The following is a 17,240-nucleotide window of genomic DNA, read 5'->3' as shown; positions in this document are numbered from 1 at the left end:
TTTTGCAGCAGCTTTTTCAATGCTCTGAGTAACACCCTCCCAGATATCTGCTGTCCCTGCACCCTGTTATTATCCCACTAATTGTCAGTTTTCCATCCCATTCTGCCATGCATCACCTCTGATTCACCTGAAGTCTGTATGTGTTGTCTACACTGTTAGTTATATTTCCAAAGTTTTGGCTTCTAAATTTGCCTCTGAAGATTCACCTGATGTCACCCCTACCCCTGGTGGAGGAAAGTGACCCTGTGAACAGAGCAACCAGCTTCAGAAACAAACTGTCCTTCACCAGCATCTTTGGGTAACTCAAGAGTAGAATCCCAAATGGACTGAGTCAGACATTTATAGTGGATAGAACAGGTCCTTCGACCCACCATGTCAGCGCTGACCTACAAGTACCTTTCTGTTTTAATCCCATTTACCAGTGCTTGGTCTGTAGCTTGATATCCCTTGGTGAATCAGAGCTTTCTAGATGGAGTATGTGTGTATCTGCCTACACCACCTTCTCAGGCCATGGATTGCAGGTTGGAAAATGAGTAAAGAAAAATCTTCCTCGGTCCACTCTTAAAACCTTTCACCTTCAACCCATGACCTTTGGGCTTGAGCACCCCTGCCACGAGGAGGAGTTTCCTTGCACCTCCGATTCATCTGCCAAAAGCAGAATTTCCCAGTGGCCAACCATGTTGATTTTTATCCTCCTCCCTGTTCTGACGTGTTGGTCCATGGCCATCTTCTGCCATGATGAGCCCCCTCTCAGGGTGGTGAACACACCATATTCTGTCTAGGTAGCCTCCAACCTGATGGGCTGAACATCAATTTCTCCTTCTGGTAATTTTTTTCTCTTCCCCTCCCCCTTCCCTCTTCTATTCCCCAATCTGGCCTCTTGCCTGATCTCCTTACCTGCCTATCACCTGCCCCGGTACCCTGCCTTCTCTCCTTTCTCCTATGTTCCATTCTCCTCTCCTATCGGATTCCTTCCTCTCCAGCCCTTTATCTTCCCCCCCTCCCCCCCCACACACAACTGGCTTCACCCATCACCTTCTGGCTATCTTCCCCACACCTTTTTATTCTGTTGTCTTTCCCCTTTCTTTCCAGTCTTGATGAAGGATCTCGACCTGGAACATCAACTGTTTATTCATTTTCATAGACGCTGCCTGAGCTGCTGAGTTCCTCCAGCATTTTGTCTGCGTTACTCTGGATTTCCAGCATCTGCAGAACCTCCCATGTTTACTGTCTACCATATTTATGCCCCGCTATCAGGTGCCCCTTTCACTTCAGGGAAAAAAAATCCAGTCTGTCCTCAAAACTGAGCTGCTTGATCCCAGGCAGCATCCCGGTACATCCCCTCGGCACCCACTCCAGTACAATCACATAATGCAGTGATCAGAATCGTGCACAATACTCAGATTCAGATGTGTACATCACATGTACAGTAAAAAGGATTATTTGCATTACAAGCCAACACACCCAAGGATCCCACAATACTTGGCAGAACAAAACAGAACAAAAAAAAACAAAACAAAACACAACAAACAACAAAACAACAAAAGCAAAACAGGCCCATTTCCTCCCTCCTACCCACATACATGGACAATACTCCAACTCTAGTTCTCCAGGCTTTGGCCTTTGGGCCTCAGCTTCCTGATTTCCAATTGACTTTCGGGCTTTAATCTCAGTATCAACCCCTGAACTAGGCAATGATGGGACTCCAAATTTCCAGCTCAAACTCTGGGCTCACTGTCTGACCTGCCCTTGCGCCTCCTGCTTGCACAAACAGCCACTCCCAGGACCCAACGACCTGGGACTACCTGACATTCACGGACGTCGGCGTTCATGTCACCGGCCTTCAAAGGCAGAGCTGAGGCCTGGACTCCAAATGTCCTTCGTCACCTGTCCATGGCACTGGACTTCAGCTGCAGCATGGAGACCTAACCTCCACAATCCTAACCCTAAACCTGAACCCAGCCTCGAACTTACCCCACATCCCTGTCCCTAAATCCTAACCAGACCTCTAACTTCCCCCACATCCCTGTCCCTAAATTCTAACCCGACCTCTAACTTCCCCCACATCCCTGTCCTTAAATCCTAACCCGACCTCTAACTCCCCTCTCTGTTCCTAAAACCATCCCTACGGACTTACAAAGCTACTGCGTCTGTGCCACGAGCTCAATGGAGCCCAAGTGTGGTTTAACCAATGTTTTATGAAGACTTCTCTCTTCACTGCCCTTGCTGGGATCTCTGGACTTGTACACCAACAACCTGCTGTTCCTCAGTCCTCACTAGAAACCTTCCATTCATGATATATAGAAACATAGAAACATAGAAAATAGGTGCAGGAGTAGACCATTCGGCCCTTCGAGCCTGCACCACCATTCAGTACGATCATGGCTGATCATCCAACTCAGAACCCTGCACCTGCCTTCTCTCCATACCCCCTGATCCCTTTAGCCACAAGGGCCATATCTAACTCCCTCTTAAATATAGCCACTGAACTGGCCGCAACTGTTTCCTGTGGCAGAGAATTCCACAGATTCACCACTCTCAGTGTGAAGAAGTTTTTCCTCATCTCGGTCCTAAAAGGCTTCCCCTTTATCCTCAAACTGTGACCCCTCGTTCTGGACTTCCCCAACATCGGGAACAATCTTTCTGCATCCAGCCTGTCCAATCCCTTTAGAATTTTATACGTTTCAATCAGATCCCCGCTCAATCTTCTAAATTCCAGAGAGTACAAGCCTAGTCGATCCAGTTTTTCATCATATGGAAGTCCTGCCATCCCAGGAATCAATCTGGTGAACCTTCTTTGTACTCCCTCTATGGCAAGAATGTCTTTCCTCGGATTAGGGGACCAAAATTGCACACAATACTCTAGGTGTGGTCTCACCAAGGCTTTGTACAACTGCAGTAGTACCTCCCTGCTCCTGTCCTCGAATCCTCTTGCTATGAATGCCAGCATACCCTTTGCCTTTTTCACCACCTGCTGTACCTGCATGCCCACTTTCAATGACTGGTGTACAATGACACCCAGGTCTCATTGCACCTCCTCTTTTCCTAATCGGCCACCATTCAGATAATAATCTGTTTTCCTGTTCTTGCCACCAAAGTGGATAACCTCACATTTATCCACATTAAATTGCACCTGCCATGAATTTGCCCACTCACCTAACCTATCCAAGTCACCCTGCATCCTCTTAGCATTCTCCTCACAGCTAACACTGCCGCCCAGCTTTGTGTCATACACAAACTTGGAGATGCTGCATTTAATTCCCTCGTCTAAGTCATTAATATATATTGTAAACAACTGGGGTCCCAGCACTGAGCCTTGAGGTACCCCACTATTTACTGCCTGCCATTCTGAAAAGGTCCCGTTTATTCCCACTCTTTGCTTCCTGTCTGCCAACCAATTCTCTATCCACATCAATACCATACCCCCAATACCATGTGCTTTAAGTTTGCACACTAATCTCCTGTGTAGGACCTTGTCAAAAGCCTTTTGAAAATCCAAATATACCACATCCACTGGTTCTCCCCTATCCACTCTACTAGTTACATCCTCAAAAAATTCTTTGAGATTCGTCAGACATGATTTTCCTTCCACAAATCCATGCTGACTTTGTCCGATGATTTCACCGCTTTCCAAATGTGCTGTTATCACATCTTTGATAACTGACTCTAGCATTTTCCCCACCACCGATGTCAGGTTTACCGGTCTATAATTCCCTGGTTTCTCTCTCCCTCCTTTTTCAAAAAGCGGGGTTACATTAGCCACCCTCCAATCCTCAGGAACTAGTCCAGAATCTAAAGAGTTTTGAAAAATTATCACGAATGCATCCACTATTTCTTAGGCCACTTCCTTAAGCACTCTGGGATGCAGACCATCTGGCCCTGGGGATTTATCTGCCTTTAATCCCTTCAATTTACCTAACACCACTTCCCTACTAACATGTATTTCCCTCAGTTCCTCCATCTCACTAGACCCTCGATCCCCTACTATTTCCGGAAGATTATTTATGTCCTCCTTAGTGAAGACAGAACCAAAGTAGTTATTCAAATGGTCTGCCATGTCCTTGTTCCCCATGATCAATTCACCTGTTTCTGACTGTAAGGGACCTACATTTGTTGTAACCAGTCTTTTTCTTTTCACATATCTATAAAAGCTTTTATAGTCAGTTTTTATGTTCCCTGCCAGCTTTCTGTCATAATCTTTTTTCCCTTTCCTAATTAAACCCTTTGTCCTCCTCTGCTGGACTCTGAATTTCTCCCAGTCCTCAGGTGTGCTGCTTTTTCTGGCTAATTTGTATATTTCTTCTTTGGAATTGATACTATCCCTAATTTCCCTCGTCAGCCACGGGTGCACAACCTTCCCTGGTTTATTCTTTTGCCAAACTGGGATGAACAATTGTTGTAGTTCATCCATGCGATCTTTAAATGCTTGCCATTGCATATCCACCGTCAACCCTTTAAGTATCATTTGCCAGTCTATCTTAGCTAATTCACGTCTCATACCTTCAAAGTTACCCTTCTTTAAGTTCAGAACTTTTGTTACTGAATTAACTATATCACTCTCCATCTTAATGAAGAATTCCACCATATTATGGTCACTCTTGCCCAAGGGGCCTCACACGACAAGATTACTACCTAACCCCTCCTCATTGCTCAATACCCAGTCTAGAATGGTCTGCTCTCCAGTTGGTTCCTCAACATGTTGGTTCAGAAAACCATCCCGCATACTTTCCAAGAAATTCTCTTCCTCAGCACCCTTACCAATTTGGTTCACCCAATCTATATGTAGATTGAAGTCACCCATTATAATTGCTGTTCCTTTATTGCACACATTTCTAATTTCCTGTTTAATGCCATCCCCAACCTCACTATTACTGTTAGGTGGCCTGTACACAACTCCCACCAATGTTTTCTGCCTCTTAGTGTTATGCAGCTCTACCCATATCGATTCCATATCCTCCCGGCTAATGTCCTTCCTTTCTATTGCGTTAATCTCCTTTCTAACCAGCAATGCCACCCCACCTCCTTTTCTTTCATGTCTATCCCTCCTGAATATTGAATATCCCTGAATGTTGAGTTCCCATCCTTGGTCACCCTGGAGCCATGTCTCCATGATCCCAACTATATCATATTCATTAATAACTATCTGCACGTTCAATTCATCCACCTTGTTATGAATGCTCCTTGTATTGACACACAAAGCCTTCAGGCTTGCTTTTACAACACTCTTAGCCCTTATACAATTATGTTGAAAAGTGGCCCTTTTTGATTTTTGCCCTGCCCTACCTTATCTGACCCTGCCAAAATTATCACCTTACACCTGTCAGGGACAATTCCTTCTGCCATTGTTCTGTCCAATTTACCAGCTGATCTACATCATTCTATAACCTGATATTTCCCTCACTATCAACAACAAAACCAATCATCCACAAACTTATTAATCATAGCACCTCAATTGACATCGAATTCATTAATATAAACAATGAAAATAGGGGATCCTATGAGCAGCAATCAATTCTTGTGCAGAGTATTTGTGGCTCCTTCCATGGTCAGATGGCTGAACGGATTGGGAGCCCGAGGCTAGGGCCAGCGGCAAGCTATAAAAGAACTCTCGGAGGTAGCCGAGCGAAGCAGCCGCTGGTTATGGATGAAGAGGAGTGACGGCCACTGGGCCCTAAAATGACCCATGGGTGGCCAGATGTGAAGTGGGTGTGCATCTGGAATGCCGGCTTGCACAGTTGAGCCCTCTGGAGATGTAGTGGACTTAAAATGGCGGAGCAGACTCGATGGGCCAAATGGCCGACTTCTGCTCCTTTGTCTTCTGGTCTTAAGCCAATGAAGCATCTAAGAAGGGAGTGCCCACCTGATGACCCCTGGGAAGCATCTGCCACCCACCAAGTCCCACCTCAAGCTCTCTATGCTATGACCCGAGTTAGGATCTGCTTATCAAAGGGATTGAAACATCTAGTCCTATGAACTCGAACTGCTCAAACACTTACACCACCATCCTATCTCCTAAACTGAACCAGTTTTGAGGTATTGGATCCCATGAGCTCTAACCTTTCAGACCAGGGGTTCCCAACGGTCCCCTCGGTTAATGGTAGGGGTTCATGGCATGAAAAAGGGTTGGGAATCCCTGTTTTAGACTAATCATCATGTGGGACCTTGTCAAAGGCTTCAATGATGTCTGTAACACACATCAACCACATTACTTTCGTCAATACATTTAGCTACCTCATCAAAAGCAACCCAATTAAATTAGTCAGACAAGATCTACCACCAACAAATCGTTGCTAATTATTGGTATCAATTGTTGGTTTATTATTGTCACATACACCGAGATACAGTGAAAAACTTTGCTCTGTGGGACATTCCTAATTCATCATAACAGTGCACTGAGATAATACAAGGGAAAGCAATGACAGAATGCAGAAAAAAGTGTTACAGGAGAGAAAGTGTAGTGTAGGCAACTGTGGTGAACCATGTATATAGGTTGTAAGTGGGTTACCTGTCTGGACATGCCCCTCTGCTGACTGCACCTGTGGCTCCTCCCACAGAGTCCTGTATAAAGGCAATTGTGTCACTGCTCCTCCCACAGTCCAGGACAGACATACAGCATGGACGGGGATCCATTTTACTGTCAATAAAAGCCTTTCAGTATTTACTCTACTTCCAGTCTTGTGGAGTAATTGATAGTGCATCAGCAAGAATAAGGTGTAAGGTCGTGATGGGGCAGATCATCAGAATCAGGTTTAACATCTCTGGCATATATGATGAAATTTGTTGTCTTTGTGGCAGCAGTGCAATGCAGTATGTAATAATAGAGGGGAAAGAAGTGAATTACAGTAAGTATATACCTCCTTTCTGATGGTAGCAATGAGAATAGGGCATGTCCTGGGTGATGGGAGACCTGAATGATGGAGGCGCCTGAATGAGAATATGTCCTGAATACCCTACAGAGGCTAGCATCCATGATGGAGCTAGGTTCACAATGCTCTGCAGCTTATTTCAACCTGTGCAGCAGACCCACAACAACCCCCCCCCATACCAGATGCAGCCAATTAGAATGCTCTCCATAGTGCTTCTGTGGAAAGCTGTGGGTGTCTTTAGTGACATACCAAATCTCCTCAAACTAAAATGTCTAATACCAGCGGGCAAGCATTGAAGGTGAGGGGGTAGGTTCAAGGGGGATGTGAGGGGTGAGTTTTTTTACTCAGAGAGTGGTGGATGCCTGGAATGGTGATAGAGGCAAATACATTAGAGGCTTTTAAGAGACATTTGGATAGGCACATAGATGTAAGGAAGATGGAAGGACATGGTGTAGGTAAGAGGGATTAGTGTTTGGTTGTTTTTGATTTGCTTTTTAGCTGGTTCAGTACAACATTGTGGGCCGAATGCCCTGTTCCTGTGCAGTACTGTTCTATGTTCCTAATGAAATATAGCTGCTGTTGTGCCTTCTTGGTAGCTGCATTGATATGTTGGGCCCAGGATAGATCCTCAGAGATATTGACACCCAGGAACTTGAAATTGCTCACTCTCTCCACTTCTGATCCCGCTCTGATGACAGGTTGTTTGTTCCCTCCTCTTACCCTTTCTGAAGTCCACAATCAGTTCTTTGGTCTTACTGACAGTGAGTGCAAAGTTATTGCTGACACACCACCCAATGAGCTGATGTATCTCGCACCTGTACGCCCTCTTGTCACCATCTGAAATTCTGCCAACAATAGTTGTGTCCTCAGCAAATTTATAGATGGCATTTGAGCTGTGCCTAGCTACATGGTCATGGATGTAGAGAAAGTCGAGCAGTGGGCTAAGCATACATCCTTGTGGTTTACCAGTGTTGATTATCAGCAAGGTGGACATGTTATTTCCAATCCGCACAGACTTTGGTCTTCCAGTTAGGAATTGAGGATTCAGTTGAAGAGGAAGGTCGAGTGTTCACATTATTGTACTAGTTGGCCATTCAGTAGTCATATAATGGTGGGACCGAGCTGTCCTTGAGCCTGGTGGTACATGCTGTCGGGCTTTTGTATCCTCTACGTTACAATACATGAAATGCTTCAGGATTGTATCTGTCAGTGATATTTCATCAACCCTCTCTGCCCTCATAATTTTTTCAAACTCCCTTGCACTCTCTATCTTCTTGAAGGGCCTCTCCCTACTTTCAGTTCTCTGGACCTACAGTACCATATATTTCTGTATCAAATCCTCAAGATCCTTTAATCCAGAGTCCAGTCTGTAAACTTGCTGTTCTTACCCTTCAGTCTTGTGAGAACATGTTGGCCTACAGCTCTCACTACTTTACCTTTAGAGGACTTTTGGAGGTAAATTTTCCAACAAGAAATCACTCCCGGTTTACAATGTCTGGATACCATCTCATGATTTTGAAATTGAGCTTTGCTCAGTTCAGACAGTTAGGTTTTGGACTATTCCCGTCCCCTTTCATGATCATTTTGAAACTTACTGATTTAAGGTTTGTAGAGAGGAGTGGCAGGGTGGAGGTACTTATCTACTGGAGGAGATGTAAGGTGCTCCTTCCCTCCGCTAGTCCACCGGTCACCCCTGGGCAAGGTGTAGCACCTGCTTAGCCCCCCTGATCAGGGTCACGTGAAGCCATGAGAGCAGGTGGTGGATGGTCATATGAGCAGCTGGTGCACATCACAAGTCCTGGCTATGTGACCATTGACACCAAGCAGGCCATCTCTGAAGAGTATTGATAATGGTTGGGGTCATCTGTCTTGTAAAGACACTGCCCAGAAGGTGTCTACTACCTTAGTAGAAAATTTGCCAAGAGCAATCATGGTCAAAGACCAATCACCTCCGTCTTACAACACAGCACATGATGATGATGTGAGGAGTGTGTCAAAAGGGAAGAATGGTATGAATGCTTAGAATGAGGGGTGAATAGAGTGGGGGAGAGGGAAGGGTGATTGGGGGAGTGGGCAGACATGAATGGAAGGGGTGAAATGATGTGTGAATGGAAGGAGGAATGAGAGGGCTATTTTCCCCAATTCATTTAAACTGTGTACTTACCCTTTTTCTTTCAGTATTACAATCATGCCAGGCTTCTGGCTCTTGCCAAAGCTTTCCCCAATGAATTCAGCCGCAACGTGTTAGGAGTTTCAAGTGTAAGTAACAAAATAAATTAATAAAACTGCACTAGGAATCAAAGAGAAGCTTGAGGAGGAAAAAGTCTGCCCCTCTCCCAGATATTATCCACACTTACCATGTCAGTGGCCAGAGATGGTATCTTTCCAATAAACAATAAAACATTCATCTCCCACTGTCTTCCATCTGTAGTTATGTTGACCAGTTCCTGCCTTTCTTTCCCTATCTTTCCATCTGGTCTCTCATCTCCCCTTCCCCAAATGTCACTCTTTCCCCCTCCCAATCACATCCCATCCTAAAATCCATGAATAGCATCTCCATTCACAGACTCCTGTTCTCATGCCTTTCCCAATCCTCAAACCCTACATCTGCTGTCCCCGAACTCTTTCACTTTCTATATCGCTTTTCCCTCTGTCCCTTTGCTGAATCCTGTTTTGAGTTTGTTTTTCACACTTCCCAGTCCTTTCCCGTTGTCCCTAGTAACCGTTCTCCTACTCAACCCCCATCTTCCCAATCCCTACAGCCCTACCTGCCAATCCCATTTCCTCTTCCCTTATTTACTGTGTTCCCCAATTTCCCTGAAGTCCAGTAGCTCTGATCTCCTCAATCCCAATTCCCCTTTCCCAGCAACCTTCCTAAACTTGGGGCTAGAAACAGAAAACTTCAGAGATAGATAAAGTAGTGATGCAGGATCTTCAGTAGTTGGTAAAACGCTTCATACAAGTTCTGGTCATCGAGAGATGCTGAACATTCTGGAGGTGGAGGTGGGTAAGCTTTAAGTCATAGTTTGGAATAAAGATAAGCAACTGGTTAGGATTCTACAGATGGAATTTCTGGCTGCCTGGCTCAACTACATGGAACATTAGAAACTTCATCTTCCAGGCAACACGTATTCAGGAAGTAGAGGGAGGCTGATATGACCTATAGATTATGTTAGTCCTGGAGAGATGAAATTGAGATATAGTTGAGTCATACAGCACAGAAACAGGCTCTTCAGCAACCCCCTCCCCCCACTCGCATACCCATACCAACAACCAAGTACCTAACTAAATAAGTCCCATTTCCCAGCACTTGGACCACACAGCAGTCAACAAGTTTTTTCAAAAGTGTTGCTTCCTCAGATTTCGTTTTGTCTTTTGTAGACCACTTGGACTCAAATATAGTTTAAGACTACATGTATTGCATAGGAATTTGGAGAAAAACTAATTTTTATTGAATATAATGTGATTAATTGCATAATAGTGCTGATGCTTTGCTCAGCTCAACTAAGCTAAAAATGTTCTGTTGATTATTTTCATTTGTACTCAGTATATGAAGCTTCTCACTTAAATGTCCAACAATAATCAGCCAGCATTGATGGATTCCAGTTGCCCTGATACTGTTTCTCCACGACAACAATGTCCTGGTGAGACCTTTCACCAGGCTCAGCACTGACAGTGCCAAGATTTGCAAGGTGGAAGTCTAAATGGGAATGAAGAAAATGAATCTTTAGTGACATGTACTTTATAGTTTTGTATCCTTGAAGCATGCTGTCAACTGGCTGAATGTAGCTTGGTGCTCTGTAGTTGCCAAGAAAAATCTCAGCAACACCCTTCAATGCATTCCATACAATTTTCTCCAGTCCCTCTACAAGTTCTTGGAATTGCCTGTCATTGATGACCTGTTTGATTTGTGGACCAACAAAAATCCCTTCCTTAATTATGGCATCAGTTATTCTGACTTGGATTATGAATTGAAATGACAAATATGGACAATTTCAAACTCCGGTGTGTGTGTGATAGGGAAATATTGTGGTGATCTTCACAATCAGCAGCCAAAATTCCATAAGATCCATACAAAAGTATTCACGAACTGATCTCTGTTGTCCAGTGTAACTGACCACTGTTGAACTAGATACCTCTTAAATGCACTGAGACTCTCTGCTTCCTCAGGCTCTCAGGTTCCTGATCCCAGCCTCTCCTTAAGTAAATATGTTCCTCCTTAGACTTCTCCTCCAAATCTCTCCCCCTCACCCAAGGAAAACAAGACCAGCCACTCCAGTTTCGCAAAACTACATGCTTCATCCGCCCATAGCAGGCTTGAGACTTTCTCCAGTACAGTCATGTCCTTCCTGTGGTATAACAGACAGAACGTCACACAGCATGAACACACATACTGTGGCCTAACCAATCTTTAACAAAGTTTTCCATAAACCTCCAGCTTTTATATTTTAACTCCAGCAGACTGAGTCAAACATTTCATATACCTTATCTACCTGCACCCCCACCTTCAGGGATCTTTAGACTTGTATCCCAAGCTCCCTCTGTTCCTTGATACTTCTGAGAGTCCTGCAGTTAACCATGTATGTCCTGCACTTATTGGTCCTCCCTTGTACTTATCAGGATTAAATTCCATCTGTTGTGTTCTGCTCATTTTAACAACTGATCAATATTTTCCTGTAAACTGAGCCTCTCCTCTTCACAATCAACTACAACAACCAATCTTCATGAAATCTGTAAACTTGCAAATCATTTCTCTTACATTCATATCTACATTATTAATGTAAATGGCAAACAGTGATAGTCCCAACACCAGTCTGTGAGCAGTTTTGAGCTGCAGTAAAGATTTGTTGACTCTGGAGAAGGTCCAGAGAAAAGTGCACAAGAAAAATGCCAGGAAGGAGAGGGTGACATTAGTCAGCTCCTGTCTTCTGGTGTCTCGCACATGGCTAGGGGAGATCAAATAAATCTCCAGCCAAGTCTCCAGAGATCTCTTCCCTCCCACGCACCTGAGGGTGCACTTGGTCAGGTCTCTAGGATTTATCTGCCTTTATGCACCTTCAGACAGCCAGCACTTCTTCTTTCTTAATGTCATCAACACAAAAGATTCTGCAGGTGCTGGAAAGTCGAAGTAACACGCACAGAATGATGGAGGAACTCAGCAGGTCAGGCAGCATCTGTGGAAAGGAATAAACAGTTGACCTTTTGGACTGAGGCCCTTCAATTCTTTCTGCATTCCGCAGGGATCACTCCCTACGCGACATCTTTCCCTCCCTCCCCCCTGCATTCCGCAGGGATCGCTCCCTATGCGACTCCCTTGTCCATTCGTCCCCCCCATCCCTCCCCACTGATCTCCCTCCTGGCACTTATCCGTGTAAGCGGAACAAGTGCTACACATGCCCTTACACTTCCTCCCTTACCACCATTCAGGGCCCCAAATAGTCCTTCCAGGTGAGGCAACACTTCACCTGTGAGTCGGCTGGGTTGATATACTGTGTCTGGTGCTTCCGATGTGGCCTTTTATATATTGGCGAGACCCGACGCAGACTGGGAGACCGCTTTGCTGAACACCTACGCTCTGTCCGCCAGAGAAAGCAGGATCTCCCAGTGGCCACACATTTTAATTCCACATCCCATTCCCATTCTGACATGTCTATCCACGGCCTCCTCTACTGTAAAGATGAAGCCACACTCAGGTTGGAGGAACAACACCTTATATTCCGTCTGGTAGCCTCCAACCTGATGGCATGAACATCGACTTCTCTAACTTCCGCTAATGCCCCACCTCCCCCTCGTACCCCATCTGTTACTTATTTTTATACACATTCTTTCTCTCACTCTCCTTTTTCTCCCTCTGTCCCTCTGAATATACCCCTTGCCCATCCTCTGGGTCCCTCCCCGCCTTGTCTTTCTTCCCAGACCTCCTGTCCCATGATCCTCTCGTATCCCTTTTGCCTATCTCCTGTCCAGCTCTTGGCTCCATCCCTCCCCCTCCTGTCTTCTCCTATCATTTTGGATCTCCCCCTCCCCCTCCAACTTTCAAATCCTTTACTCACTCTTCCTTCAGTTAGTCCTGATGAAGGGTCTCAGCCTGAAACAGCGACTGCACCTCTTCCTAGAGATGCTGCCTGGCCTGCTGCGTTCACCAGCAACTTTTATGTGTGTCCCTTCAATTCTTTATTCCTTTCATAACATCTAAATGTTTCACGATATTACTGTCTCTCCCCTGGACTCACTGACCTCCCTGACCTCCAAGGTAAATATAGAGAGCTATTCGCTCATGACCTCACCCATCTTCTGTAGCTCCACACTGATCATTGAGGAACCTATTCTCTCCCGAGTTACCCCGTTTGCTCTTAATATAATTATAGATCTTTCAGGGTTCTCCTGTACCTGGTGATTAGTGTTGAACCAGAGTCACCAGACCCACTGCACAGTCAGTCGTCCAACTTCTCTGAGAGCCTTCTGAATGTCTTCTCCAGCTTTCTTTCCCCCCTTCCGCTACGAGTTCCACGAGCAGGTCCAGAATGGAAGCTTGGGAAACAATTCATCGGTGTGGTTAGTAACTCACTTCCCTCTCAGGGCTCTTGCACTTCCCCACTCTATTTGTAGGAGACGACGTGCTGCGGCTGTTGTGTTCTGGAGCACGGCTGACGCATTGCTGTGACGCACTCCCATCTGGAATAACCAGGGGAATTTCTTCGCTGAGTGCTTGGAGTTCGGAGAGTACTGAAGGCAGAGACACTCGCCACACTTAACAAGCTTCTCGACGTGCAGCTGAATCACTAAAGTGCAGAAGGCCAGTGACAACATGCTTTTCAGTGGGATTAGAACAGATGGGTACCAAATGATCATCACGGCCATGATGGGCTTTTCCTGTACTACATGACTCTATAATGGAATTTTTGATGTATAAAGCTAATTAATATAATTACCTATATCTAAAATAGTGACCAATTATCATTGTACTTTGTTTCAGATTTACCACGTCTCAGACTTATCATTGTTCCCTGTGACCCCAGTCTTGTCTGTCCACGCCACTTCTCACTACCGTAACACTGAAGATGAACAATATACTGAGGAAGGGGAGGCTGAGAAAGATCATTCAAGTATCAAGCAGCAGTCCATCATGGACTTCCTCCCTGATCTGAAAAGAAGTATCGCGGAATCCATTGCGGCATCAGCCAATCCCAGCATCAGTAGTTCTAGAAGGTCCAGCAGGCCTATCGATGACAACATCTTTGCCTATCCCACCATGCCCACTGAAGCCACCAGCCCAAGCAATTTTACAGATCCCAGCAGCTGGAGTAATCCCAATCCCACAAATCCTAATCCTACTAATCCCACCAAACTTGCTGATCCCAGCAGCCCAAGTAATCCCACCAACCCTGCCGATCCCACCAACCCAAGCAGCTCAAGTAAACCCACCAATCCCAGCAGCTTGAGTACCACCAATCCCAGCAGCTCAAGCAACTCCACCAATCCCAGCGGCTCAAGTAATCCCACCAATCCCAGTAGCTCAAGCAACTCCACCAATCCCAGCGGCTCAAGTAATCCCACCAATCCCAGCAGCTCAAGCAACTCCACCAATCCCAGCGGCTCAAGTAATCCCACCAATCCCAGCAAACCCACCAATCCCAGTAGCTCAAGTAATCCCACCAATCCCAGCAAACCCACCAATCCCAGTAGCTCGAGCAAGTCAACCAAGCCTGGTGGAATCTGATGATCCTCATATGCCAAGTAAATCCAAAGAAACCAAGGAAGGTTCACATCAGCACATTGTGACTGCTCTCTTCCTTTAACCTGACAGAGTGTAACTCAAATCCATCCAAATGGAACGAGAAGCAAAGTACAATTTTCAATAAACTGTGGTGCTGACCGTTGCAACATTCCCTTGGCAATTGACCATCCTTAATCAGACTAATCAGAGGCAATACAATTTTGATTCAGTTGAGGTTGCATGAGTTCCAGCTTTGGCCACCTTGTTACTGTTGGCATGGGAGGAGTGACTGCTGATGTCGCCGGGGTTTAGTGATATTCAACTCTCCATCAGTGTGACAGTTCCAGTTTGGCTGAGGCTAATTTCTCGACAGTTACTGTGAATCCACAACCCTGGCTCCGATGAAATGAGCTCGGGGAATCTTTGTACACTCCTGGTCTAATGGTCACCCATACTACCCCTACCTACACACTGGGCATGTAGCTCTCAGCTTGCTAGGTGCACTGTAGAACTGCGGCTGCTGCTTGGGTTCTGCACACTGGGACTCCAGCGATTCTGACTGACGACACTTTCTGGATGTGTGGTCTCCCAGGAGGTAAGCTGCACCCCAGAGCTTCACATGACACAACAACTGAGACCATGGTGTTTCGCCTTACCCCTATTTCCCCGGGGAGAATCACTTTCAAATCAACACTTCCTTTACGTTGAACAAGAGAAAATCTGCAGATGCTGGAAATCTGAGCAACACACACAAAATGCTTAAGGAACTCAGCAGGCCCGGCAGCATCTATGGAAAAGAGTAAACAGGACTCACTTGATGAAGGGTCTCTGCCCAAAACACTCTTCCGTAGATGCTGCCTGGCCTGCTGAGTTCCTCTAGCGTTTTGTGTGTGTTGCCTCCTTTATGCCAGGTAGTTACAATTAATACCATTTCAATAGTTGCTGCATTCTTCTTTATTTAATGCTATTTAGTTATAGTTATTAGCTGTTCTTATTTCCCAGAGGTACATAGCTAATTAATAAGCAAGGGGTGGGAAGTTGCTGTGGGTAGCTGGAGTCGCTTAACGTCAATTTGTGATCCTGTTGAATGGTAGAACAGTCGACAGTCTACCCGTGCCCCAAGTCCACAAGCGTTTGTGTACCAGCTGCCACTGCTGTGAGCTGCGGACTCGGCAGCAACTCTTCGTCTCCAGTCAGGAACGCTGCAGGCTTCCGGACTGAGCAGTGAGCCCATCGTTGCTGAGGTACCTCACCTCTTTGCTGACTGAGGGTGCGGAGAAAGATGAAAGAGCCTGTGGCTGCATGACAGAAGACTGCCTGATCTACGGGCTGTTCCCGGGGATGCACACAGAGGCAAACATCAAAAATTTTGGGCCGACCAAACAGCATCTGATGATCTACCAGCACATGGAGATGTCCGTGGCAGAATGCTGCCGACTGGCACACTCTCGGCTGCAGGAGTACGTGCTGAGGGACGCACTGAAACCACAATGTAGGGTTCTCCTACTGGAGAGGGAGGGGCTGTGGGGGGGAGAAAGCTCCTCAATTATTGTAGTAGATAGAACACCACCCTAGGGTGCTACATGAGTGGCAGCAGAACTATTAATATGTATGAATGTAACCGAACAGTATGACCATGTGTGAAAAGAATGAAAAGGCAGTGGACTGTTTATTCTTGTAAGTATTTTTATTATGAATAAAATTTATTTTGTTTTTAAAACTGAGCCCATCATTTCATATCGTCGTCATCTACAGGTTTATTTTTCAGATGTTCTGCATCTACAGAATTTCCCTACTGAGAAACATACAGTGTGTGTGTGGTTTACTCAGGGTAAATACAGAGATCTCAGAAATGAGGGCACTGTGGGGGGAAATGGATGCACCCACTTGAGACTGTGATGAGGAAGGATTTTGTTCCTTCATTGCTGGTTGTGTGTTTTCAGAATTCTTTGCCACAGTCCTTGATCACATTTAAGGCTCAGGTAGCGAGATATCTGACCAGTGGGGAAATTGAGGGTTATTGTGAAAGGGTATACAACGAACATGGATTCCAACATCATTCCTACAATTCTGATTGAAAAGCTCCAGAACCTGGGCCTCCGTACCTCCCTCTGCAACGGGATCCACGCCTTCCTAACTAGAAGTTCACAATCTGTGCAGGTTGGAAGTAACATCTCTGTGCTGACAATCAACACTGGCACACCTCAGGGGTGTGTGCTTAGCCCGCTGCTCTACTCTCTCTACACCCATAACTGTGCGGCTAGGCACAGCCCAAATGCCATCTATAAATTTGCTGACGATACAACCATAGTTGGCAGAATCTCAGATGGTGACAGGGCATACAGGAGCGAGACATACCAGCTAGTTGAGTGGTATCTCAGCAACAAGCTTGCACTCAATATCAGTAAGACCAAAGAACTGGCTGTGGATTTCAGAAAGGGTCAGACGAGGGAACACACACAACTATCATCACAGAGGAATCAGAAGTGGAGAAAGGGAGCAATTTCAAGTTCCTGGATGTCAGTATCTCTGAGGACCTAACCTGGACCCAACATGTTGATGCAGCTATGAAAAAGGCAAGACAGTGGCTACGTTTTATTAGGAGTTTGAGGAGATTTGGTATGTTACCAAGAACCACTTGCAAATTTCTACCGGTG

At 45.6% G+C, this 17,240-nt stretch overlaps 1 protein-coding gene across 1 annotated transcript in view; it reads left to right on the top strand.

Annotated features, from left to right (window-relative positions):
• LOC140205437 (glycogen [starch] synthase, muscle-like) overlaps window positions 1-15,245 on the top strand; it is a 91,681-nt gene extending 76,436 nt beyond the window's left edge. The window contains exons 15-16 of the mRNA XM_072273038.1: window positions 9,045-9,125; window positions 13,843-15,245. Of these exons, the coding sequence (XP_072129139.1) occupies window positions 9,045-9,125; window positions 13,843-14,586 (825 nt within the window). The 3' untranslated portion in view covers window positions 14,587-15,245. The remainder of the gene's footprint in view (window positions 1-9,044; window positions 9,126-13,842) is intronic.
• Window positions 15,246-17,240: the final 1,995 nt, after the last annotated feature.

The sequence above is a fragment of the Mobula birostris genome, chromosome 11, assembly GCF_030028105.1.
Source record: "Mobula birostris isolate sMobBir1 chromosome 11, sMobBir1.hap1, whole genome shotgun sequence".
NCBI classification, from domain to species: domain Eukaryota; kingdom Metazoa; phylum Chordata; class Chondrichthyes; order Myliobatiformes; family Myliobatidae; genus Mobula; species Mobula birostris.
The sequence above is the reverse complement of the archived record's forward strand: the minus strand, read 5'-3'. Positions and strand labels throughout refer to the sequence as shown.